At 44.0% G+C, this 26,790-nt stretch overlaps 3 protein-coding genes across 4 annotated transcripts in view; all 3 read right to left on the reverse strand.

Moving 5' to 3' along the window:
* LOC111664951 (FXYD domain-containing ion transport regulator 6-like) overlaps positions 1-645 on the reverse strand; it is a 12,378-nt gene extending 11,733 nt beyond the window's left edge. For both annotated transcript variants that reach the window (XM_023419768.2, XM_023419767.2), the window contains exon 1: positions 395-645. The gene's annotated coding sequence lies outside the window, so the exon portion shown is untranslated. The remainder of the gene's footprint in view (positions 1-394) is intronic.
* Positions 646-1,426: 781 nt separating this feature from the next.
* Positions 1,427-15,762, reverse strand: fcgbp (Fc gamma binding protein). Its single transcript, XM_087177522.1, has 21 exons — positions 15,717-15,762; positions 13,411-14,652; positions 12,921-13,264; positions 12,140-12,719; positions 11,437-12,035; positions 10,754-11,321; positions 10,251-10,516; positions 9,789-10,130; positions 9,049-9,622; positions 8,701-8,900; positions 8,270-8,411; positions 7,774-8,102; positions 7,092-7,671; positions 6,394-6,992; positions 5,499-6,066; positions 4,777-5,375; positions 4,105-4,672; positions 3,796-3,995; positions 3,220-3,600; positions 2,803-3,089; positions 1,427-1,952 (listed from the first exon to the last, which is right to left on the reverse strand). The coding sequence occupies exons 1-21, from the start codon at positions 15,760-15,762 to the stop codon at positions 1,943-1,945; spliced, it is 9,024 nt and encodes a 3,007-aa protein (XP_087033648.1). The 3' UTR covers positions 1,427-1,942.
* A 1,656-nt stretch (positions 15,763-17,418) lies between these two features.
* LOC147818364 (IgGFc-binding protein-like) overlaps positions 17,419-26,790 on the reverse strand; it is a 12,179-nt gene continuing 2,807 nt past the window's right edge. Inside the window, 16 exon segments of the mRNA XM_087177537.1 lie at positions 17,419-17,508; positions 17,614-17,885; positions 17,976-18,353; positions 18,472-18,671; positions 18,750-19,302; positions 19,387-19,937; positions 20,540-21,107; positions 21,192-21,784; positions 21,884-22,454; positions 22,538-22,869; positions 22,987-23,122; positions 23,306-23,505; positions 23,617-24,178; positions 24,305-24,876; positions 25,340-25,907; positions 26,093-26,676. Coding sequence (XP_087033663.1) covers positions 17,493-17,508; positions 17,614-17,885; positions 17,976-18,353; positions 18,472-18,671; positions 18,750-19,302; positions 19,387-19,937; positions 20,540-21,107; positions 21,192-21,784; positions 21,884-22,454; positions 22,538-22,869; positions 22,987-23,122; positions 23,306-23,505; positions 23,617-24,178; positions 24,305-24,876; positions 25,340-25,907; positions 26,093-26,676 — 6,656 coding nt within the window. The 3' untranslated portion in view covers positions 17,419-17,492.

Raw genomic sequence — 26,790 nt, forward strand, 5'->3', positions numbered from 1 at the left:
TTTTTTTTTTTTTTTTTTTAAAACAAAAATCGACACACAACACCGGTAAATTGAAAACAAAAACACGACGAGCTCGTGCGTTTGTCAGGGCAACAGAAGCGGCGGCTGAGCGTAGTTAAACCGTCACATGTCGACACGGGGATTTAGTTGGAAGTTGGCCGTTGGGTGGAAGTCGTGCTCTAGAAACTGACAAAAAAACAAAACAAAAAAACAAAACAAAGAGGAAAACCTCTGCAAGACAAAAACACGTGGACACAAAAAGGTATTTAGGAAGTCTTAAGATGCAGATTTTAGATGTTTAATCTTACATTTCTAGTCGCAGTGAAATAACAAATGTCACAAAATGCGTTCATTCCAGGGGAGCACAAGGATCAGACTTTTTAAACAAACTTACCGTGTGTCAGCCTCCTATTAAACTCTAATGCGAGTTCTTTTCGCGCAGTGAGCCGAACTTTGCTCAGAAGTTTTCCACTAGTTACTCTATGTAAGAAAGAAAGAAAAACCTACTCTGATGATCTAATAAAAAATGAACAGCACTGATTAAAAATGAATAATTCTGTTTTGCATCCTGTGGAGATTGTTCAGAACTCGGCTGCACCAAGTTGAGGACTGTTCCTCCTTGGTCTTGTCTCAGGAATGAGAGCGAGAGAGAGAGAAAGAAAGAGAGAGAGAGAGGAGGAGAGGGAGGGGGGCGGGGTGCTGGTGTGAGCGCTCTGCCACTGAAGTAACTCCCCAAAAAATTACCCCGGGCTGCCCTGCGCAGAGGTAAACAACACTAGCAGAGCAACAGTTCAGTGCGTCTGTGAGGAGGAGATTATTCCCAGGTGGTTTCGTTGCCAGCACTGATAGTAAAACATGGTTTTATAATGAACTGTAGATCATGCTCATTTCCTCCCCAAAGCCAAATAAATAAAAGATACACAAGTAGCATCAAACAGTGAGCCTGTTGTACTGTGGTTTAATTTACGGGCTTTGGAAAGTGGCTCAGTGCAGTGAAGTGAAAGCATAAACACTAGTGTGCTTTCACAGCCAGCACAGTCTGTCAGTGAGATATAGTTTTCTCTCAGCTATATGAAAACTGTCTCCCCAAGGTCTCTCCCACACCAAACTGCCAGATTCCCATCCTCCACCAGCAGCAAGAACAGAGTGGAGTTTAATGGCAGCAGGTCCCTTCCCAATATGGGGAACACAGGCTATGATATACAGAGTGTTTCCTGGGTATGAGGAATTTTCTTTTCCCCTCCCTCGACAAGAACCTTTGGTACAGTTAGCTTATCCAGACATCAAGTTTATACAATAGTTCCTCTTTCATCAGCAGAAGCCACACAATCATTACCCTTATGAGTCATACTTTTCTAATTTGTTATACAGATTGTAAACCACTGTACATTCTTTGGGAATGATCACAAATTGCAAACACACGGGGAGATGAAACATTGTTTATTGGTCACAAGAGTGAGGACAACACATAAACAAACAAAACAAAACATAGGCCTAAACGTTTTTAAAACTGTACAGATATAATAAGACGGTTATAAGACTTGTGACCGTGCCTTGCTCTCAGCTGGTGTTAAGAGATTCTATGATTACCTTCTCCACTAGATGGAGATGTTGGTCAAGGATGAGCGAGGTTTGTTTTCAACTCCAAAATGAACAATAGAAGACCAGACTTCCAATGAACAAGCAAAAAGAATTTCATGGAATCAAGAAGGAAGAGGAGAAGTGTGATGAGTAAGACTGGATGTAAACAAGCAGTAAACTACAGCTGAACAACTTCACAGTCTTCTTCATCCTATTTAATGGGGGTAAAAAGCAGGGATGTAGAACCACATTCTACAGCTGTTTCTTTCACGAGGATGCATCGCTTCATGGATTTGGGAGGAAACAAGTTGAGTTTTTACCTTTATAACAGATGCTTTCTATTGCCTTGGAGTCAATGTCTCTACAGGCCACTGAAATGAAAAAGAAAAAAAAATTGCAGTCAAAGGGCGCTTGAGCAAGGTAAAGACCTGTTCACTCAGGCACAACAGAGATTACAAACAACACTTCCGAACATTGTATTTTAAAGGTAAACGCAAACACTCAGGAGCAGAATTGATTCTGAGGGGTATTTTCCGGTGTGTTTAGGTTCTTGTGTTGAGAAAGGAAGGGGGGGGGGGCACAAAACTTTATTCTCTAAGGGACTGACTTAAGGCTACAACACAGAACTAAAGATGAGCGCTCAAATTAATATTGCACCCAGATGAGTCTTAAGTGTCCTTGGATGACAAGCAGTGATTGGATTGCAAGCTTGGTAGCTTTTGATGGCCATGCCTGTCAGCCTCACCTGCTTTTTAATCAGTAATTACCATAGGGGATTCTCTGGCATTTCTTAATTAAATTGGATCAAATGCAATTAAAAACCACACTCTCATTCCTTTAAAAGGGCTCTGTGGAGTCCTTGTTTAGTTCTTGCTGTTAAGAGAATAAGCGGTTGAATGGTCATAGCACCGTCCCATCTCTCGCTGATCTGTACTTGATTATTTCAGTGGTCAAATTAAGTTTGCAGTTTGCATAATAAAGGGTAAGATGGAGTTCAAGATTGAAACTTCTACTCTAAGTAGGATTGTAGGTTAAAAGCATAGCTGAGCAGACAAAGTTGTTATCCTGTTAAAACAATTAAAGTTAACATCAGGAGCAATGTGATCGGAGCATGTACTGTAGCAAAGTACTATCATTACCAAGGCCCTAAATGTAGCAATGTGTCTTCACCAATTACATCAATACAGAGGAAATCTTACAGTACAGCTTTCACATACTCACCATCTGGAAAAGTCCCCAGCGCTCCAGGAGCCGACAACCACAGACACATCAGTGGTAATTTTCCCACCTGCAGTCTTCATATCATCTTTGGAGTCGTTATTGTAGTTGCCACAGGCGCCGCACATTTTACCGGACAGGGTGCTGTCAACAACGACGCTGACCTCCTGTGAGACTGAGTAGGTGACCCGCACAGAGGATGCCTTCTCGATGATCACAGTCTTCTCTGAGATTTTGACGGATAGTTCACGCGTCACTTCGCTGGGAAGAGACACTTTCCTGCCATTTACCTGGATGACGTGAAGACGGGGAACGGAGAAGAAACAGAAAATGAGTTGAGACAGAATAAAAAAAAAATCGACATCAAAATGATTGCTGTCGTGGTTTAAACTATTCTTTATCCCTTCCAGCTCCTCTCACCCAGGTCGCGTGTTGGCTGTTCACTGTGACGATGGTTTCCTTGAAGAACACATACACGGTGGCGACAACGGGAGATGCCCCTTTACTGCAGACCCTGACGTCCACAACCACACGGAACCACAGCTCAGCGGTCTCATCACACAGAGATGCCACTTCAAATGCCCCTTGAGCTCCCATGGCTCCAGACATGCCATCAAAGGAGCTGAGGTGGCCAACTTGGTTGATGCTGCAGTGGACCTGTTTGGCCTGGCAACCTCTGACTCCGTCTCTTATACCGCAAACCTCCCGACTGGCACAGGACAGCTTTTCACACTTCACCACACCAGAGGCCTGGCACACACACTTGGACTTACAGTCTTTGTCCACCACTGCTTGGCCCGCCTGGAAATGCACGTTGTGTATAATGTTATCTTCCAGTTTGATGAATAATGTCTTTCATCTCTATTCATGTGTAAATACTATGACAAGAAAAGAAAGTATTAATAATTTTTTATAGGCTTCTTTTTCATGAATAACTCTAAATTGCAGCACAGTCTCTATGTATGACAACAAAGTAAAGTGTCAGCACAGTTTTACCGTCAGATATTTGCCGTCGTACACACACCCACAGTTGTCCAAGGAAACACACTGGATGCCATCGAATACAAAGCCGGCATCACATTGACATCCTTCAAAACAGCTTTCCGAACAGGAAAATGGGTAAATAAAGCTGGCACAGGTCCCGCCACAGGTGTCGGCACACACCTCATAGTGACTGCGTGGAGGGCAGGAAGCAGCTAGAAGAGAAGAAGACATTTGTGAAACTTTGTCTGTGCACCTGAAATATAAAACACAAAAAAAAACCCAAAAAATTCTTCAGCTAAAATACATGTATGTGTAACTTACGGCAGAAGGAGCTGCTCCTCCATGGCTGGATTTGAACACCTGCACTTTGGCAGGCCAAAGCATAGGCCTGCACACTGTTACACAGAGTATCTTTCTTGCCATCCACAGCACACACATCAAACACACAATGAGAAACATATGCTGCTGGGTCGACTTTACTGTGGCAGGCTTTGAAAGGCCCATCACGTGCACTTATGATGCCGCAGGAGTCGGGTTTTCCGTACAATGCAGCCTTGGCCTGCTCACACACTGGGCACTGTCCTCCACAGCCGCCACACACGTACCCAGGCAGGTCCACCACCCACGCCTTCCCAAAGTCATCAACACTTTTTGTTTGTTTGCCACCAGGTAGTATGAAGTCATCGCCACCCTTCTTGTTGTAGTTGCCACAGAGACCACACATCTTACCCTGGTATGTAGAAGGCACGATCACCTCAACATAATAGACAGTGTCATAGAGGACTGTCAGTCCAAAGTCTGTTTGGACAATTATGTTGCGACCTTCCTGGGTGACTCTAAGACGGCCATCGTCCAGGGAGAGAGGGAGGTTTAGAAGTTCATCATCCACCTGGATGGAGGAAAAGGAAGATGAATCACAGTGACACATTTTCCCTCTAAAATAAGTAAATGTGCAAATGTAAAAAGTTAATTGGATAAAGTTGTTGCACTCACAATAACTTTCCATGGCATTCCCTGCTGGATGTAAATGACAAAACCGTAGACTGCTACTGTAACCGACTTGGTCACAGCCACTTTTCCATTTCCATACTTCTCATTCCCCTGAGTTACAGTGAATGGAGTCAGCTGGCCATTGTCATCATTGCAAACCTTGGCCAATACATAGACACAGGTACCCTGGAAATCAAATCTCCGTCCATCAAAGGAAATGTAATGAGGGTCACCAGAAGCGACACACTTGCCTTGCCCCTCAGGGTGGCAGCCTTTCACTCCCTTTACGAGCTTACAGATCTCCCCTGTTCGGCACTTGGCCTTCTGGCAAGATACTGCGCCGTTCTCTCCACAGATGCATTGTGCCACACACTCGCTTTCAGGGTAGAAGACGTCTCCTTTCCTGTAGTACTGACCGCCGTATGAGCAGCCACAGTCTCTCACGGGCATGCAGGTACCCCCACTCAGCAGGTAGCCTTCGTCACACTCGCAGGCTTCTGTGCAATGCCTGTGACAGGTGGCATAGGACGTTAAGCTGGCGCAGCTGGCTGGGCAACCCGTGACACACAGGGTATAATGGCTGTTCGCTGGACACAACATTGCTGTGGGGTAGGATGAGAAGAAGGGGAGAGGAACAGGGTGAGATATGAAAGATGTATGTATGTATTTGAAATAAGAGATTTCATATATGAAAACAAAAAATGAAAACACAATCACAAACTCACGACAGAAGGTTTCTGTTCTCCAGGAGTGGATGGTGATTCCTCGGCTCTGACAGGCAGAGACATACACTCCCACTGCATCACAGACTGATCCACGGTGGCCATGATAATGACAGGCATCATACACACAGTCCTCCAGGTAAAGGGCAGGGTCCACATGGCTGTGACAATCTCTGAAAGGCCCTGCTTTGTCAGCGATAATACCGCAGTACTTCTGGGCTTGGTATTCTTTCTTCTGGGAGTCTGAACAGGCCTGGCAAAACGCCCCCTGGCAGACTGATGAACAGCCTGGTACGAGGGCCACCTGCCAGCTCTCCCCGAGCTTGACTCCGTCAGGGGCAATCTGGCCATTCCGCATGGTCAGGTCATCCTTAGCGTTTCCGTTGTAGTTGCCACACAAACCGCAGACTGCACCCTGGTAGTTGCTGGGCAGAGTTACGCTCACCGTGCTCCGCCAGTCAAAGGTCACAGTGATACCAACAGCTGTCTCCACAACAGCTGTCCAGCCACTGAGAAACACCACCAGCTCATTATTGTACTCCAGTGGCAACAAAGCACGCTGCCCATTGAACTGAGGAGCAAAAAGTGGGGGAGGGAGGGGGGAATATTTTTAGGAGATTAAAGATTTAATAATTTTGTGGTCCTTAAAATGCAATTAAATTTATACGCACAGGAGCATGAGGGATGTCAGAATTAGCACAATGACAGAAGGCATTATCAGATCATCCCCTAATTTGTATGAGGCTCAGAATATCTGTCCTGTTTTTATTTTCAGTGCTGTAACTACATGCTGTGTCCCATTTCATTTCTCTCCAAAAAGCCACATAAAAACAAGGCTGCAACTACCTCTTCAATATTTTATTAAATCACCTGTATGCTTCACATTATCCATACTCACCAGGACCATGTAGGGGTATTCTCTGCTGATGGTGAGGGTGATTCCATATATGGAAAACGTGACGGTCCTTGTGTAGGACACAGCTTTGCTTCCCCGGTGGTCGTTCTGCACAGTCACCTTGAACGGCACTAGCCCGGGCTGCTGAGAACACAGTCCCACCAGCTGATATACACATGTTCCCTGGAAGTCATACCTGCGGCCATCAAAAGTGCGGTAGTGTGGGTCACCTGAGGCTGTGCATGTGGCGTGACTGATGGGTCGGCAGGCGCGCTCTCCATCCTCTATGGTGCACCTTTCGTTGCCAGAGCAGGATGCCTCACGGCATGTCACCATGCCCAGGGTCGCATCGCACTCACATAGGCGACCACAAACCTCATCGGCCCAGAAGTGCTGGCCTGGTTTGTAATAGCGACCCTGGTAGGAGCAACCACATGTTTTAGCAGGTACACAGACACCAGCGCTGAGGACATAACCCGCGTCACACACACAGGTCTCAACACAGGCACCGTTGCAGGCCTGCTTTTGTTCAGGGAACGGGCAGGATGGTTGGCACGGGCTGGCACACTCTTCATAGTGGCTGTGACGCTGACAGTTCATTGCTGGATAGGAATTGAAATTAAATTGCATTAACGAAGAAAAAAAAAAGGTTAAATATTTGATTGAAATATTGAACAAAAGACTTTCTCACAAATACTCACGACAGCCAAACTTTTTCCTCCAGTTCTTGATTATTATTCCTCCCTCACGACACTGCCTACTGTAGGAGGCCAATGCCTGGCACAGCATCCTCTTGTCTCCCTTATTCTGACACATATCATACACACAGCTGTCCATGAAGGCCTTGGGGTCCAATTTTCCATGACATCTCTGGAACACACTATTGGTCTTGGCTGTGAGAGCCCCACAGAAAGCCTCAGTCTCATAGAGCTTAGCCTGCTTATCATCACAGGTAGCACAGTTTGTCTCGCATGTGTCCCAGCAAGGATGGTCCTTGTCCTGGTCAGGCGTTTGCCAGCTCTTGCCCCACTCTATCACTGACGAGACAGCTTTTCCAGCAGGATTCTGGAACTCATCACCGATGTTGCCATTGAAGTTGCCACACAGACCACAGACACTGCCGAAGTAGCTGCTGGGCAGCTGAATGACCAGTTCCCAGTTCCAGTCATAGCTGACAACCAGGCCAAAGTTCGTCTGCACCATTGCAGTATGACCAATTTGAATCACTGACACTTCACCGTCACCCAGTCGTACTGGAAGATTCAGCAGTTCCCCGTCCACCTATGTAAATGTATACAGTATATATATATATATATATATTACATACACACACACTGAAAAAACTACAGGTCAAACACATCAGACAAGCAACTAAAATCTTACCGTGACTCGACCAATTTGGTTCTTGCCTATGATGATGCTGTACCCGTATACAGACACATCTACCTCCCTGACGTAGGAAACTGCTGTGCTTCCTCTGTTATCATTCCTCTCTGTGATTGAGAATGGCACTAGACCATCCAGATTCCCGCAGGTCTTGGAGATGACGTACTTGCAGGTGCCCTGGAAGTTATAGTTGTAACCGTCGAATGTGTGGTAGTGGGGGTCACCCCAGGCCCAGCAGATGCCTGTGTAGTTGGGGATGCACACAGCTTCACCCTTCTCAACCCGGCACGTCTCCTTGACCCGGCAATTGGCATCTTTGCAGGGATCTACACAGGACAAACAAAGGGAAATTAATTGGAAAGTTGTGATTTAACTCAATAATAATTTAATTGTACCTTTATTTATGGTACATTTATTGAAAAGAGTATTTACTTTTAATTCAGTTGAGAATAGATAAAGGTGGATAATATAAACATACAGTTATTAGTCTTACCTTTATTGTAGCATGCTCGTTTTCCTTTCTTGATCATGCACTTGGTGCTTTGAGGGCAGGAGTGCTTTTGACAGACGAGGCCTGTTGCTGGATTACAGGTGCACTTTGTGTTACAGTCTTCCTCATGCACAACTTCACCAGGCTGGGGACACAGAGCAGGTTCATTACATAGGGGAAAATAAAATAATTGAAATAACAGGTTCAAGAAGGATCCATATCATTCTCATTCCACCTCGTCAAGAAACACAAATTTAGACAATCTGCTATTTAAATGTCATGAGAAAGCCTGGCTAATGTGGTGGAAAAAATCATGAACATGAGCATGAATGTTGCTATAGGTATTTGCTTAAGACAGTTCTATACTAAAAAGCAATCTGCTGTACATAACAGTTTATGAAATGGCTTTTTTGTACAGAGGTGTTGAATTTTACCCTGTAAGTTTTCCCATTGTCATAGCATCCACACTCAGTCTCTTTGACACATATCTGTCCATTGAATAAGAAGCCATCATCACATTCACAGCCTTCTGTACAGCTGGTGGAGCACTGGACTATCTCTGTGAGGCCTGGGCAGGATGCAGAGCACGCGTCTGCACACACCTCATAGTGACTGTTGGCTGGACATTTCATGGCTAAAATAAAACATCACAAGACAGTGAGAAGGTGTATTAGAGAAGAGGCTGTGCTTACACGTAAAGTTTACAGTATTAATATGATAGAGGACAATAAAAGGTTGATTTGGAGGAAAAACAAAAAGGTGAATTTCTGTTTGTCACTCACGGCAGAATGAAGCCGTCCTCCAGTTTTTGACGTCCACTCCTGCCATGTGACAGTTGAAGGCATAGGCCGCTATGCTGTTGCACAGCACCTTTCCATCCCCATTGGAAGCACACACATCAAACACACAGTCTTCAAAGTATGGCTCTGGGTCCAGTTTACTATGGCAGACTGCAAAAGGACCTTTGGGTGCAGTAACAACACCACAGTAAGTGGACTTTGAAAACACGGCCTTCCGAGCTGGCTCACATTTAGGACAGTAATTGCCTTCACAGCCATTTTTACACACCACCCCGGGGATGGTGACCTTCCATGACGTTCCAAACACATTCACGTTGCTGGTGAGCTGGCGCTTGGGCGTTTGGAAGTCATCTTTTTGGTTACCGTTGAAGTTACCACAAAGGCCACAGACCTTACCACGGTAATTGCCAGGTACTGTGACTGTCACATGGTAGACCAGGTCATACGTGACCAGCAGTCCGAAATTTGTTGCAATAACATAATGCTGGCCTTCTTGATAGACCAGCACAGCTCCATTATCCAGATTCACAGGAAGATAGTTAAACACTCCATTTACCTACAAAAAGAGGCAAAGGTCTCATTTACAGAACTACTGATGGTATGAACGCTAAAGTATTTGTCAAACTACTTTTACATCCATTACACAATACAAGTAAAAAAAAAAGAGAAAAAAAAATCACTGTATTGCAAATATGGATATTGTTCAAATAAGGATTATTCACCAGGACTCCAAACATGTTGTTCCGCATGATGAGAGTGAATCCATAGACCTTCACAGCAACCAGCTTAGTGACAGACACCACTTTGTTGTTCACCATCTGGTTCCACTGCACGTTCTCCACCTCAACAGAGAAGGCCACCAGGTGGGTGCCTTCCAGCCCACAGCTCTTAGACAGTGTGTAGGTGCAGGTGCCCTGGAAATCAAATAGTCGCCCATCAAAAGAGCGGTAGTGGGGGTCACCAGAGGCGTGGCAAACACCCTTACCAACAGGGTGACATTTTTGGACGCCATTCTCTACTTTACAGTTCTCATTAGGGCCACATGAGAACTTCTGACATTCAACCTGAGAAAAACAGTTGAGAAACAAGAGAAGTGTTATAAAAATCCAGACCGCAAGTTCACATTGACCACTATCAAATTATTACAACTGCAAGTTTAAACTGTTCACATCAGTATGCATTACCTCTCCATCTTGTGTGCATTTGCACTCCTCCTGACATTGCCCGTTGGGATAAAACACTTGGCCGATGCGGTAGTAGCGGTCGTTGTAGAGGCAGCCGCACTGTGAGAAGGGAACACATACATCTCCGCTGAGGATGTACCCGTCATCACAGGAACAGCCCTCCTTACATTGAACCTTGCAGCCTGAAAGAGGGGCCAGACTTTTGCAAGTGGCGGGACAGCCAGTCGCACAAACTTCATAGTGGCTGTTGACTGGACATTTCACCGCTGGACACGAGGGACATAAAAGACAAGGCAAATGTTTTTTCAGTTTACTGGACACAGATGCCAAATGTTAGCAGTTATCACAAAACTTCATAAAAACACACACATTAAAGTAAACATAAAAAAGGGGTAGGCTCACAGAACAGTAAAAATGTTATTGTTATACTTTCTATACTGCTACAGTATATAATGCTCACTTTGCCTGTTATGTAAATGATTTTAAGGGATTGCATTTCTCACCACACAACTGACTAGTTCTCCAGCTGTACACCTTGGCCCCCGCAGCCTGGCAGGCAGATGTGTATGAAGTAATAGCCTGACACAGCACATCCTTCCTGCCTTTATACAGGCAAACATCATAAACACAGTCTTTAAAGTAACCAGCTGGGTCCACCTTAGCATGGCAGCCACGGAATGGCCCATTGGGGTCTCTCAGTATACCACAGAAGTCTCCTTTTTCGTACTGAACCTTCTGGGTAATGTCACAGTCCGGACACGCCCTTTTACAGCCCTCGACACAGCCCGGGATCTCAGCCACTCGCCAGCTGGCACCAACAGCTGCTGGTGAGACAGCTTTGTCACCGTTCTTTGGAATCAGGTCATCCTGGCCTTTGCCGTTGTAGTTGCCACAGAGGCCGCAAACGGCTCCCATGTAGTTGCTTGGAAGTGTAACAAACACAGCATTTTCCCAGTTGAAGGAGACTTCAAGGCCAAAGTTTGTGGTGAGGAGAGCATACCAGCCGCTCTTATATACAGATACCTGCCCTCCAGCCAGGGTCACAGGCAGGTTGACCAGCTCATTATTCACCTGGAGAAGAATATACAGTTACACTTACCTATTATGATGAAATATTGCGAACAGAACATGTCCAAATAACTCAGAGAATGAAACTTGCACATGCTAAACATTATGTAGTTCTTACCATAATCAGGCCCTTGTGTGTCCTCGTAATGACAATGCTGAGGGAATACACCTTGACTTCGACTAACTTGGTGTAGGAAACCACCTTGCTGCCCCGGTGATCATTCTGCACCAGCACTTCAAAGGGCACTAGCTCCGGGTTGTTGGAGCAGAGTGCAACCAGTTGGTAGACACATGTTCCCTGGAAGTCAAACCTCGTCTTGTCAAAGGTCATGTAGTGGGGATCACCTGTGGCCTGGCAGGTGCTATAGGAGAGGGCTTGACACTTTCTTATACCGTCAACCACCTTGCACTGCTGTCCTGCCCCACAGCCTTTATTCTGGCACTCCACCAGTCTGCTTCCAGCAATGCATTTACACCATTTCTGACAGCCCTGGTCAGCCCAGAATGACTCCCCAGCAGGGATGTATCGACCCTCGTAGGTACAACCACACTGAGCGGCAGGCACACACTGACCTCCGCTCCAAACAAAGCCTGCGTTACAGGTGCAGGTCATCACACAGGGGCGTTTGCATTTGGAGGGAGCATCAGGATCAGAACAAGTGGCAGGACAGGCATTGCCACAGTGCTCATAGTGGCTGTTGGCTGGACATTCAAGACCTTTAGGAAAAGGAAGGAGAGTAGAGTTTGATAAGTGCTTGGATCAATAATGAGAGAATGAAAAGTGAGTTGATCTAGTGATTAATTTAGCTAAAATTACTTACGGCATTTTGCCATCTTCCTCCAATCTTGAACCTGGATCCCAGCAAGCTGGCAGGCCTCAGTGTAAGCCTCCAGTGCATTGCACAGGAAATGTCGAAGGCCACCTCCCATGCATACGTCATATTTACAGTTCTCCAGGTAAGCTTGTGGGTCAATGATGGCGTGACATTTGCTGAATGGCCCATTAACTATACGTATGATGAGCCCACAAAACAAGTCACCCTCCCACATCTTCATCAGGCTGTGCTCACAACGCTCACACCCACCCACACAGTCATCTCTACATCTGTCATCTTTCACCAAACCTGGAACCTTCCAGCTGCTCCCAAAGGCCACAGCCCCATCTGCCTGGGTGCCAGAGGGTGTAGTGAAATCATCATTGGGACTGCCATTGAAGTTGCCACAGAGACCACAGGTCTTACCAGCATAACTGCTGGACAGAGTGACCACAAGATAGTGTTCCCAGTCATATCGGACAGTAAGGCCAAAGTCGGTCTCAATGACCACAGAGTGACCGCTCTGAAACATTTTCAGTTTGTCATTGTTCAATGTTACTGGCAAACTCCACAGACTGTTGTCAATCTGCACAAAAGAGAACAGAAAATACATTATGAGGCCATCACATTCATAATTGATTGATTTAAATGTATGCATTTTAATGTGTCACACAAAGAAATAATTAAAACTAATGATCATAATAAATTGAATTAAATATTACAAATTATTTAATTGAAATAAAATTTGCATATTGAATAACAATCCTTTACAAACAGAAAGCCTTACCCTCACACGACCTGTTTCAGACCGAACTACTGTGATGGTGATGCCATACACCTTCACTGTGACCAGGGCGACATAAGACACCCTGAGGCTTCCTCTGTTCTCGTTCTGGGCAAGGATCTCAAAGGCTGGGAGATCATCCTTTCCACAGTTTTTAGCAATGACGTATGTGCAGGTACCCATGAAGTTATAGTGTCGACCATCAAAGGTACGGTAATGAGGATCTCCCATGGCCCAGCAGGTACCAGGTTTGCTTTCCACTGGCTTGGGGACACAGGAAGGATACCCTCCCTTCATCTCACACACCTCACTGGCACTGCAGGTGATACTGCTGCAGGACAAAGATACTAGAAAAACATGAAGAATATAAATCATTACAGTTAATCTATCTGCAATGTAAAACATTTTCAAGTCAATATAATGTTTCTCTTAACAATATCTCCTTGAAACTTTTTTTTTCTAATGATGAACAGCTATGGTATGTGCTCCTTACCTGGCTTCATACATGGTGCTGGGGCACCATAACCATTCATCTGGCCGACTCCTATACTGTAGACAGCAAAGCTGGAACCAGAGCTGGACACAATGTGTCTGTTGCTGCCAGGGGCTTGTTTGTAGGACATCTCTGCCCAAGAGAAATCTGTCCCTGCAACCTTTTTCCACTGAACATCACGGGGTAGGTTCGCACCATCAATACGCAGCTCTGCCATTGCACTTGTCTGTGCCACAATCAGGGCTTTGTTTTCAAAGTCATCAAGAGCCCTTAGTGCATACGAGGAGCAGAAACGGTCTGTAGGCAGGATGGTCATCAAGAAAGGGTCGTAGTAGTGGATCCAGCCAAATGAGAAGCCGTTGAAGAGCAGGAGGACCTGGATGCCATGATCAGCCTGAATGGACAGTGTCTCAGGATCATGGTAGTGGATTTCCATTACCTGCCCCCTGATCAAACTCAAAGCATCTTCACGCTTGCCATATTGGATGGTGACTCGGGTGGGCTGGGAGGCCTGGAGAAATAGGCTGTCAAATTTCTTCTGGAAAGGCAGGGGAGGCACAATGAAGCTGGAGCCCCACCTGCTCACTGGCAGTAGCTGCTCGTAAACGTGGTTGCATTTTGAGAAGCGCCAGGTGCAAGTGTGACCCGTGAAAACAGCAACAGGGTGCTGAGAGGCGACTCTAGTGCCAGAAAGTTCATTCTCGCTCTGGAGCTGGACACTCTCATATGGCTGGAGATCTATCACCATGTGGCTGCCACTCTCATAGACACGACCCTGGAAGTTGATTGAGCCTCGTGGGAAAATGTCTACTTTATTGGCCTGTTTTCCATTTGTCACAGAGAATTCTTTAAAGGAGCCATAGGGCGTCCCAGCAGGTGTAAAGATGAAATATTCTGTACCCCACTCAGTGGTGGGATACACCACAGAGGTGTCTGCTGTGTACTGCTTGTAGCTGAAGGAGGTTACAGTCACATCTGCTGAGGCTTCAATGTGCACTGTGTTGGGAGACCTCGCACTGCCGTACATCTCGACACTGGTAGGGAGACTGATGGTGACCCCTTCTCCAGCATTTAGAGTTTTCTCTTGCCTGAAGTTTAAAGGACGCACTTCGACTGTCACTTTAGCATTGGCTTGAACAGCGATGACATAGAGCTGAAAGCGAGGACTATCGTAATGTGGAGCATAATTCTGCATGAATGACAGGGCAAACTCCGTCCCTGCCCATCCAGCGCTAGATGGACCTGACAGACAGGGCAAGGAAACAGACAGGAAAAACATGTGTCAAAGCAAGAGTTGTTTTGAAGTTACCTAAAGTGAAGTAGTCAGGTACAAAATTGTGCTTCACAAATCCTGTGTATGAGAAGAAAATATGTTAAAAAAAAAAAAAAAAAAAAAAAAAGCATTAGGAAATGAATGAGACTATTTGTGCCAAGGCAATCAAAGGATTCGCAGACTGGCAATACAAACTTGGCTTGATACTTCTTGGATCGCATACACAGTACAAAGAAACAATATGACACCAAAGAAAAAGTGACTGAAAAATACCTTCATTTCAAAGTTAAAAAGAAGGAATGAATGCTAGTCTGTAATGGATGGATTGCTTTTTTTCTTGATAACCATTGTGAGAGATTTAGACGGAGGAATAGTCACTTGACTGCTTCTCAGCAGCACTCAATAAGTCACTTTTGCAGACAATATAATTGCATAATGGAAATATTATCAATATCTGTGCCTATTCTGTGAAAAGAACATTTTCTGGGCTCAGTCAGGGCCTGGGGGATTTAGATTACACTCCTGTTTCACCCATTCAGTATAATAGTTGCAACTCAATAGCAGCTGAAGGTAAATGCTATTCCCAACAAAAGCAAATTTCAATTTAGATGGCTATCCTTTATGTGCTGCACTCTCAAATCCTTCACCTGTTTAACATTCTGCTTCATTCGCACAGGCACCTGGTACGGCCGCACGACAATTCTCTCAACTGAGGGGGGTTGACAACCTGGATTCATTTCTTCAAACTGAGGGTTCACTTGGCTTCACGTCCTGCTGGGGAATTCTAAGACAAGGTTTGGGGAACGCTGCTGCGGTTGATTAACTGAGCTAAGCCACATTTAGTCAGGTTTAATAGTCATTAATGATGAGCAGCATTATTGATAGGTATTAAAGAAAAGAAAGATTTTCCAGAATTTTTAAATTTTCATCACAAGTACTGTGTTCAGAAGACAAGTATGGATATATCAAGCTGAAATAAGGAACACTCAAATGTATCCTGCAACAGTTAAAAAATATGAAAAAATATACTTACGGTTGAGAATTGCCCCCAAAGCACAAAGCAGCAACAGAGTACCCATGGCTGAAAGACAGAAATTGTTGTTTTATTTACAGAAGTATTAAAACTTTTAATTATTTGAGTGATATAAATCCAACAATTTGACCAAACAGTCAACATAAATAATCTGAGAGTGAACAGTGCTTACCTGCTACGAATAAAGAGTGATGTCTTTTTTCCATCCTTATATATGCTCTGGTGGGGAAAAAAACACGGCCAGTCAAAAACTTATGTCAACAGGTAAGACTTTAAAAAGTAACCTTCCTCTAAAGCAAATTAAGGCAGAACTTGGCAATGACTTGTAGGTCCTGCTGTATGTTGACATAGGTCTAAGATCTAATACCAAATACACTTATTCATCTTTTGCTTTAATACCACCTAGTGACATGAACATCCTATCATTTAATCCCAGGGATCCTTGTATGAACTTCTCAATAATTTGTAATGGTGTAGAAGATAAATTTTAGGTATGGGTAATACTACTTATGCATTTGATGGAAAATAAGTCTATCAACCTGGACAAACTTCTTTAGAAACCTTTTTTTTCTCCCTTGGTGGAAAATGACAAAATACTGAAAAGACATCAGAATAATACATAATACATTAATTAGTAGTTTTTAATTATGTTTATTCAATATAACCCAGTTTTTTTTAACGTATTTTTTAAACAGTGCCACTGGATGTATAACGCCAGGCAGATATAAGTCAATTTGATTATTTGCCCACATTCAGCTGTATATTCTGGTGTAACTAAATAATATTATCCATTTTAGACTGCGCAAGGCAAGAATGAGGATAAGACCAAAATCACAACTTATCTTCAAAGTTACCCAAGAGTCTGAGCAGATATCAGTCCAGTTTGATAATAGGGCTGGGTTTTGAGGAATGCTGGTTTCTTCTAGGATATAAAACACATATTTCCCACTGATTTTCTCTGTATAAATAAAGCAGTTTTAATGCAAGTACATTTTAGCAAGTGTTAAATATAAATGTCACTGAAATGTGACAGTATGTTCATTTCCCCGCTGTAACTTTGTGTTTTGTTTAATTACAAAATGCTCTTCCACTTAGTATTTTGATGTGTGTTTAAATTGGTTAAAAAAAAAGCTCTGCTAGACTTACAATTTCAGCCACTGTTTATACTGTCATTCAAGTCAGTTCATGCTTGTAATGTAATGTGTCCCTTGTCAATATCATAAATGAGTGGATGATTCCATGGAAGTGATCAAATCCTAAACATTTGTGTGAAGTGGCAGATGTTGGCTTAAACAGGTGGTTTCTGTTGGTTTTGTGTGTCACAAAAGAACAGCATATAGTGGAGGGTGCCACAATCATTTGTAATGGAGAGAAAGTAAATATAACTTGGCACTTAACAGTTTGCATTAGAGTCATATATATTTTTTTTTAATAATTATAATAAACCAAACTCAAATATTTATTTAGTATCCAAGTGGTTAGAAGCCCTTGGGCAGGGCGATGGTAAGCCTGGCTTAGTTACTGTACACATTGTTTGGATTAAGGCGTGCCCTCGATTTTTGTGGGAATGTAATCAATATTGACCAGAGATGACCTTGTTTAAAAAAGGTGTATGGTATTAACTGATAAGAGTGCTGCCAGTATTATGTTAAATGCATGAGGAGGGAATGCCTATCGAGTTAAAATGACAGAATATACAAAGTTTTTTTTAAATAGTTTTTGTATTTCAAACATTCAACAATACACATTTACTCAGGACATTAAAATTGTCAGTTATCATCCAGTGAAGCCACTGTGAAAAGAGAAAACAATTTATTACTGGCCTAATTTTTTAAACAAACAAACAGTCATTAGTGAATACATGTATAATACTTTTATTGTGGAGGGGATCACTTACCAGCCAGGAAAGTCAGGGAGAACCCCTGATTTGACTGAACTGTGTGAGTGGAGGTCATTAAGGTTTCCACAGAGACCACACAATTTGCCTGAGTACCAGAAAGGGACCTTGACTGTCACCATGGTAACACCAATCTCTATCTCCAACTCTGACTCCATCCCAGTGTCTCTTCTCAAGATCACTGTTACCTCTGACTTGTCCTGGTTCACACCAGATGACAGGGACACCCCTGGCGACAAGGTGTAAGGGAGGGAAACAAAGTGTCCATTCACCTGTGGGGTGCAACAATGAGTTAGGAAAAACACTGGAAAATTTGTTAATGCTTCAGTTTGGGGGCCATCAAATCATGAGTGGAGTTATACCTTCACCATGCCTTCCTGTATGGCAACTGATAATCCATGCAGGAGGATCTGAAACACGGTGACAAGCCTGGAAAAGCTGCCATCACAAGGTCCATGGTAAGAGACCAGGCTGAACCACTGAACACTGGCCTCATCGCAGAGTGACATCAGACTGTAAGATAAGTCAGGTTCTAAGCTCAAATGCTGCCCACTGAGTGTGGAGATTTGGAGACTGTCCCAGAGTTTACAAACTTCTGTTCCATTATGACAACCCCAGGAGCCGTTCCTCAGAGCACACTGCTGCCCTGGGTTGCAGACTGCCTCTTCACATATCACCCCACCCAACGTGTGGCACCAGCATATCTTGGCGCAGCCGTCGGTGTATAGTCGCTCATCCATCTGAGAGGAGAAGAGAGAAATTCTGCATGTGAGCTTTAAGAACAAATAATATATTCCCTTGAGAGTGTACATAGATAGATACATACATTTAATGTCTGTATTAAGCTTATACGTTTACCTTGATGTATATATCATTGAGAACACACCCACACTGACTGTAAGGTACACACTGGTTCCCATCAAACACATTGCCATAGCTGCACTGGCATCCTTCCGAACAGCCAGTTGCTGAAGAGCCAGGCTGGAGCAGAGCGGGGCATGAGTTGGAGCTGGAGTCAACACACTCTCTTGGGCTGCTCTGGTCAGGACACTGGAGAGCTGGTGGTAGCAAATACAGATCATTTAGAGTGTATCATATGCTCTTCATTTAAACTACGATCAAACCTATTCACTTACAGCAAGGAGTGTTCTCTCTCCATGACCCTACTGGTATTCCTTTAGCCTGGCAGGCTGCAGAATAGGCTTCCAGTGCTAAACAGGCGGCGACGTGCCCAGCCCCAGCACAAACTGCCCTAATGCACATAACTCTGTAAATATCACGCTCTATACCACTGTTCCAGCAGTGGTTGAATTCAATACTACTGTCCAACAGGACATCACAGAGCATGCTTTCATGTGAGGACAGGCTGCAATCATCACACTCCTTCCCACAAATATCAGTGAAATGCTGTCCAGGAGTCACTACTGCCCAGCTGTGCAGGAGCTCTGCAAAGCTTTCAGTAAGATGGCCATTTCTCAGTTTCAAGTCATCATACTTGTCCCCGTTGAAGTTCCCACAGAGGCCCGAAGCTGTGGCATCATACACCTGCGGTACAGTTAATCTGAGGTATTGGGTAGAGGACAAGTCAATTCCCACCCCAGATGGTGTGATGATAATCAGTCTGTCGCCAACTTGGTATGCTTCAAGTTCTCCATTGTCAAAAGGCACACTGCGTTCTTCTCCATTTACCTGAGAGCATAGACACCAGTTAAAGATACATTTTATAAACTCTTTGCAACTTTAACACAAATCCATAGAGACCGCTGAACTTACTTGTATTTTCCACAGAGTTTCGGGGTCAACAGACACTTTCAGTGAAAGCAAATGAAATACTAGTCTGCTGATTGTGAAAATGCCATTACTATCTTTTTTAAAGCTTAGTAGCAGAGAATAGTCATGTATGGCTTTAGAGGAGAGGGCTGACACTACATATGTACAAGCACCATGATGAGGCAGAATAACACCATCAAATGTGATGTAGCCAAAGCCAGCAAACACTTGGCACACCCCATACTGCAAGACAAGGCCATCCTTTACTGAACAGCTCTCCATGGGGCTGCAGGTCACTTCTCCTCTTTTACAGTTGCACTTCTGGCAACTTTTCTCAGAGTTGAAGTGGCCAGCAGGGTGATACTGTCCCTCATGCATGCAGCCACAGTCAGAAACCAGCACACACTGGCCATCACTCAGGACATAGCCAGTGTCACACTGGCAGCCCTCCTCACAACCTCCACTACAGTTTGCTGGAGAGGACAGCCCAGCACACACAACAGGACACCGAGTTCCACACAGCTTATAGTGGCTATTCTTAGGGCATGGCATGCCTAGTGGGAGAGAGGGTAAATAAGTCTTACTTCAACTCATTAGAAGCACAAGGCATTTTTAAACATAAAATGTGTCATTCATATTCTCACTAAATACAATCAATGTACTTTCATCCCACAGAATTTTGTTCTTATTACCATACAGCCAAAACTCCACCCCTCCACTCTTAACTTTCACCCCACTGACTTCATGGTAAATGTCTGAGTACAAGACTGTGCAAAAATAAAAAACATCTTATGATGAATTACTTCATTTCTGTGGCCACTTAGGGAGACTGAAATATTTTGATGTTCACCTTCCGTCTATGAGCAAAATAACACTGCTGTAAAGTAAACTCAGATGTAAATATTTAATTTACATGATATAACCTTACCTGTCAAATAAATAAATAAAATAAATGATATGTGCCTTGCTTACACTGTAACAATCATCTTCATGTAGCTGCCATTTTTGGTAAAGCTCTAAACCCTGGCAAACATTAAAATATTAAAACTGAAGTATTAAAAATTATGTCTGAGTCTGAGTCCATAATCAGCTGCAAGGTGTTTTCTGTGATAACTGCAAATAAAATGTAACTAAAGACACTGAACCAAATACTCACCACAGAAAGTGTCACTCCTCCACTGTCTGACAGGCAGCTGAGCTGCTTGGCAGGCAGCAGCATAAGATGCAATAGAATTGCACAGTGCTGAGTAGTGTCCGTCAAAAGAGCAGGAATCCACTACACAGCTGTGGAAGTAAGGTTTGGGATCCAACACTGAGGCACAGTCTGCAAATGGTCCTAGCTCATTCAACAACACCCCACAAAAATCACTGCCTTCAAAAAGCCTCTGTGCCTCAATACGACAATGCTTCTGTCCAGAGGAACAATTGGACCAACAGGTCTCTGCTCCACGAGCCCTCCAGCTGTGGGCAAGCTCTAGTGTATTTTTGGCAAGCTCTTCATTGGACATCATTTGGTCATCATGAGGGTCACCATTGGCATTCCCACAAAGCCCAGAGACAGAAGAGCCATAACTGCTGGGGAGGATAACCATTAGAGTACCGCTATTATAGACGATCAGCTGTAATCCCACATCAGTGTGAATGACAACCGATGAAGGTGTGCGGTAGACATTTACATGGCCCATCTGGTGAGAGTATGGTAAAGACTTAAACAGTCCATCAACCTGAGAATTAAAATAAAAAACACATTTGGATTACATTCAGTGGTTCATTTTAAATCTGTCAGTAAGACCTTGCTAAGTACTCACCAAAACCTCTCCTGGGTCATCTTTTTTTACCACCACTTCCAGACCATAGACTGAGAGTGTTAAGGTAAGGCTATGAAAAAGTCTTTTGTAGCAACTTGCATCAGATATAGTGATACTGAAGGGCGTCATACCAGTTAAGTTGGAGTTAGTTTGAACTAATGAATATGCACAACTGTCTCTAAAGTCAAAATAATGTCCATCAAAGGTTGTAAAATGCAGCCCAGTAACAATGGTACAGTTCTGGGGTTTTTCAGGTTGACAAACTCTCTTGTGATGTAGCTGCTTGCAGACCATTCCTCTGGGGCACTGGGCTGGACGGCAGCGGACCTCTCCAGCAGCTGGTCCACAAGTACAGAGTTGACCACAGTTGTCTGGGATCCAGAAAGTTGAGTTGAGGCTGTGGTATTTGCCTCTTGAGCCTATGCAGCCACATCGATGTGGACTTACACAGCCTTCTGGACTCCTGATGAAGCCAGGGCTACAGAAGCAGCCCTGAACACAGATCTTATTACAGAATGTGGCATTAAATTCACAGGATGGAGGACAGGCTGTGCCACAGGTCTTGTAGTGGCTGTTTGGAGGACACTGCACATCTGAAATGATTTATTGGCATGTCATTTAAATATTCTAGCAGTGTAGTTGCAAGCAATTTTTAACAGCAATAAATTGCACTACTCTGTAAGACTACTTACCAACTGTCACTTCACTGTAGTAGCCATCCATGGATTCTTCACAAACTATGGAGTAAGACTTTATGGCTTGGTCAAGAGCAACTTTCAACTCTGTGTTAAGAATGTGGTCAACTACACAATTTTCATAGAAGGAGTATGGATCGACATGACTATGGCAGTGGGCCAACAGACCATTCTGATCCATGAGCACTTCACACCGTCTACTGTAACTAGAGCTGTCAGACGCAGGATCTGCTAGTAAGGCCTCTTCATCCAGTTCACAACCAGTGCAACAGTTATGGTCCCCATCAAAGAGCTTGTAAGACTCTGCGAACTCCACACTCGTCTTAATGGGAGGGGAACCAGGTGTAGTTACAGGATACTCATCTTGAATATCACCGTTAAAATTGCCACAAAGCCCATAAACTTTGCCTTTGTAGTGTGGGCCCAGTGTAACAAGAACAGTGGAGTTCCAGTCGAAGACTACACGCATACCAAAGTCAGTTTTCAGCACAGTTCTGCCTTCCATGTAAGAGACCTCAATCTTGCCACGCAACAAATTAACAGGAATGTAAGTCAGCTGACCATTAACCTGAAAATGAAGGGGAGACTCGTAAGTGATTATTAAAAAATTAAACGTGAGCTGCAGTTTTACTCAAACTGATCTTTACTTACACGTATGCTCTCCTTTTCACTACTGAGCTTGATGATGAACCCATAAGCTTGTATAGTCACCACCTGTGTGGAGGATGCAGCTCTATTGCCTTTGCAGTCATTCTTCTTGGACACACTAAATGGTGTCAGACCACATGCTGGCCCTTTGCTGGCTGCGAGCAGGTAGGTACAGGTGCCCTCAAAGTCATAGCTGAGCCCATCGAAGGTGTGGTAGTGCTGCCTTCCCCAGGTCCAACACAGACCCTGATGGCTCTTACAGACAGGCACACCATTGCTCAGAGAACATTTCTCTGTTTTATCACATTTTCTCTCACATGGATCTGGGATTTGCTCTACATAAAGAAAAATACACATATTTTAGATTTAACTACAGAAAAAGTAATACATGTACTAGCAAGCAAAGTAACATCAGTATCCAAAAATGTTGCTTCAGTTGTCCAAATGCTCACCATCCTTGTGGCAGGTCATGATTCCATCTAAAACTATACATCTGTGCAGTGAAGGACATGAGTATTGCTCACAGATAAGAGGAGGCCCACAGGTGCAGTTAACAGTACAGTTTTGGAGAAGTTTGCTCTCAGAGGCCTGAAAATAGAAAAAACAGGAAGAAACCAATTAATAACATTTAAAAGAGTTTACTAAAGTAGTAAAATATCAATTTGAATAATACTCTTGATTACAATATTGCAAACAAATGGACTAATGCAAGTACAAATGAATGACAATTTAAATTCAATTAAACTATAAACAGAACTGTTTAATTCTGACCATAAACCTCCTCCCGTCCTGTACACAGCCACACTGCTCTGCTGGTACACAGGCATGGCCATCATAAAGGTGTTCACTATCACACTGGCAACCTTCCTCACAGTCTCTGGGGCACTGCACTGCCTGGTTAATCTCAGGACACAATGAGGAGCAAGCATTGGCACACTGGCTGTAGTGGCTGAATTGAGGACACTGATAAGCTGCAAAGTAAAAAGTGTCAGTTTCCAGTTTTGTATTTTAATGCATTTTATTTGAAATGTCCCATTTAATTAAGACATCATTAAATAATATACTAAGCTGTTAAGACTTACCACAGCCAGTGGTGTTTGTCCAGAGGTCAGCCATCCCTCCTGCTTCCTTACATGCTGCCTCATAGGCCCACAGGGCGCCACAGAGGGCCCAGCGTTGTCCCTTTGCAACGCAAAGGTTTTTCATGCAGAGCGAATAGTATTTCTGTAGGCACACTAAATGGTGACAAGAGGAGAATGGTCCTCTTGGGTGTGTGAGGAGGCCACAGTACAGGTCAGAGGTGTACTCTGGCAGAGGGGACTGACAGAGTTGACAGCTGCTGTCACATGTGTCGCTGCATGATGATTCAATACCACTTAACTTCCATGATGGTCCAAAGATGCCAAGATCAGAGATCACTGTGCCATTGGGCAGCTGCAGGTCATCTAAAGGATTATTATTGTAGTTTCCACAAAGGCCGCAGGTAGTCTGGTAGTAAATGTTGGGAATCTTGACCTGAATGTGGTTTCGTAGGTCTGAAATAAGCTCAAGTGACTGTCGGGTCCTGATGGTTATCCATCCATTTTTCTGATGTACAGTGACATTGTTCTGGGAGAATGGCAGATTCTCATAAACTCCATTTACCTGAGTGAAATAATTCACTTTTAAAACATAATATGCAATACAGTTTGTGTATGCTGTGAAAAATTACTTTATAGTGCACGTTAAGAGATGAACAGTAAGTCATGTTGAAGGTAATGAAATCTTTACCTGAATTTTTCCAGGAAAAGCTGTTGACGTCTTCAAATACATTTTATTGACTTGCAGGTAGATCTGCCTGCCCTCCCTGTGGCTGCCCTGTGCAGCAATCAAAACAGGCACCACATCCATTTTCTTGAGAGGGCACGTCTGCACCAGAGTGTAGTTACATGAACCGTGAAATTCAAATGCCTGTCCATCAAACGTGGTGTAGTGGGATCCATCAACAGAGCAGTGTGCCACTTTGGGTTTGGTATGGCAACCTTGAACACCCCTAATAAGCTTACACTCCTCATCCTCTCCACAGGAGACATTATGACAAGTCATGTGTCCCCCAGCATGACATAAACAGCTTTGTTCGCATGTAGACACCTCCTGTCCTGCCCTGAGGTACTCTCCATGGTGTAAGCAGCCACAGTTTTCTGGATAGACACAGAGGCTGCCACTGTGAACTAAACCCGCTTCACACAGGCAGTTCTCCCAAGTGTTTAGAGGCATCTCTACCGTTTTATTCTGCCAGCCGAGGCAGAGGTGAACAGAGGCAGAACTCGTGTTGTAACTGGTACTGGAGGGACAGGACAGGTCTGTAGAGAAACAGAAATCAGTCATCTAAGACAGACAGACAGGAAAATGCTGTAAATGTTAGGGTTGACCAGTGATGCATTAGTACCATCTAGTGGTCCAATAGCATCTTAAAGGTTGTGGCCTCAATACCAATGAGTCACATCACACTGCATCTAAATTATACAAAAGCATTTTTTTAACTCAATAAATGCACTAGAGAACAAAGTTTACATAAGGTACCTACAGGCATATATCTGATTTAAATGCAAATAATCACCATGCTCTTTTCCACGTTACGTGATCAATATCAGTATCGACAATCTAAGCATGATGAAATGTTATGTGCTTGCACAGGCATCTGCAAATCCCCCATATTTCATTTGTTGTGCAATGATGCTGAACTTCAAACAGCACAGTTACAATTGTAGGGGATATTCATTTAATTCACTTGCACAACAGAGCTTGGAGCGCATTAACACTCACAGCAGAATCCAGGACTCCTCCAGGCATAAACTGTTGCCTTGTGGGAAAGACAGACAGCATTATACTCTGCCAGGGAGTGACACAGTGCAGGCTGAAGACCTCCATGAAGACACAGGTCACTGACGCAGTGCTTGTAAAAGCTGGAGGGGTCCACTTTGCCATGACAGTGTCTGAATGGTCCATTAACTTCCAGAATTTTTCCGCAAGCCTCCGGGTCAGAGAATCGGGCCAGACGCTCAGGTGAACATTTTGGACAACTTCCTCCTAGACAGCCCTCCACACACCATGGATTCCGCCCACTTCGCCAAGCTTTTCCAAAATACTCAGGACTGAGATGCTCCTGTGTGCCACTTGCTGTGAGGTCATCAGCTGGATCAGAGTTCAAGTTGCCACACAGTCCACAAGTAGTATTAGCATATTTATGGGAGAGACTAATACTAACTATGCCCTCTGTGCTGACGGTAAATTCAAAGCCCATGTCTGTGTAGATGAAAGTGTGCAGCCCCAAAGAGAAAGCTAGTGCAGTGGAGCTTAAGTGATAAGGCATGCGCCTCTTGACACCATCAACCTGTAGGGGGTGCCAAAATTGCATTTGAAAGTCAGCAAAGGGCAATACATTTTCAAAAGTAATCTTTGTCAAGTTTGGTCTAATTATTAGATCATTATGTATGGCCTATAACGGTGTCAAAAATACTTAACATGAAATTTTCAAAAAAAGGTAAGAAATACACAGCAATAAGAGGACTCACTCACCTCAATGTTCTCAGTGTTTTTGCTGTTCAGCTCCACAAGCACACCACTCACATTGATCAGGACATGAAGTTCTGACTCTAGCTGTCCATCTGTCTGTACGTGAACCTGAATGACATCAAGTCCTTGTTTCTGTTCACATATGCCCAGTAACTGGTACTGACAGGTGCCATGCAAATCATAGGCGTAGTTGTCAAAGGTGAACACACGATGTCCGGTGTAGATGCACGTCTCCTGGGGGAGCAGCACACAGCTTGTGACTCCATCTTGAAGATCACAGTATTCATCAGGGCCACATGAATCCAAATGGCATTGTGTCTGGTGGGTGTGGGGGTCACAAAAACACCATTCAGTGCATCTCTCATCAGCCCAGAACATCTGGTTGCTGTGGTAACTGTAGCCGTTGTGAACGCAGCCACACTGGGACAAGGGGACACAGGTGTCACCATCCCGGACAAACCCCGAGTTGCACTGGCAGGTCTCCACACAAGCCAGGGAGCAGGGGCTTGAAATGAATGGGTCCTCACAGGTGGCAGGACAGGCTGTGCCACAGGTCTCATGATGGCTATTCAGTGGGCAGGACATAGCTGATGAGAGACAAAAAAGACTGAACAATATGGAGGAAAAACTGCACACATGAGCTTGTAAGTTTCCTGGCACACTATATATATATATATATATATATATATATATATATATAT

This window comes from Seriola lalandi, unplaced genomic scaffold (genome assembly GCF_002814215.2).
Source record: "Seriola lalandi dorsalis isolate HSWRI2012SDOR001 ecotype SW California unplaced genomic scaffold, Sedor1 jcf7180002054609, whole genome shotgun sequence".
Taxonomy (NCBI): domain Eukaryota; kingdom Metazoa; phylum Chordata; class Actinopteri; order Carangiformes; family Carangidae; genus Seriola; species Seriola lalandi.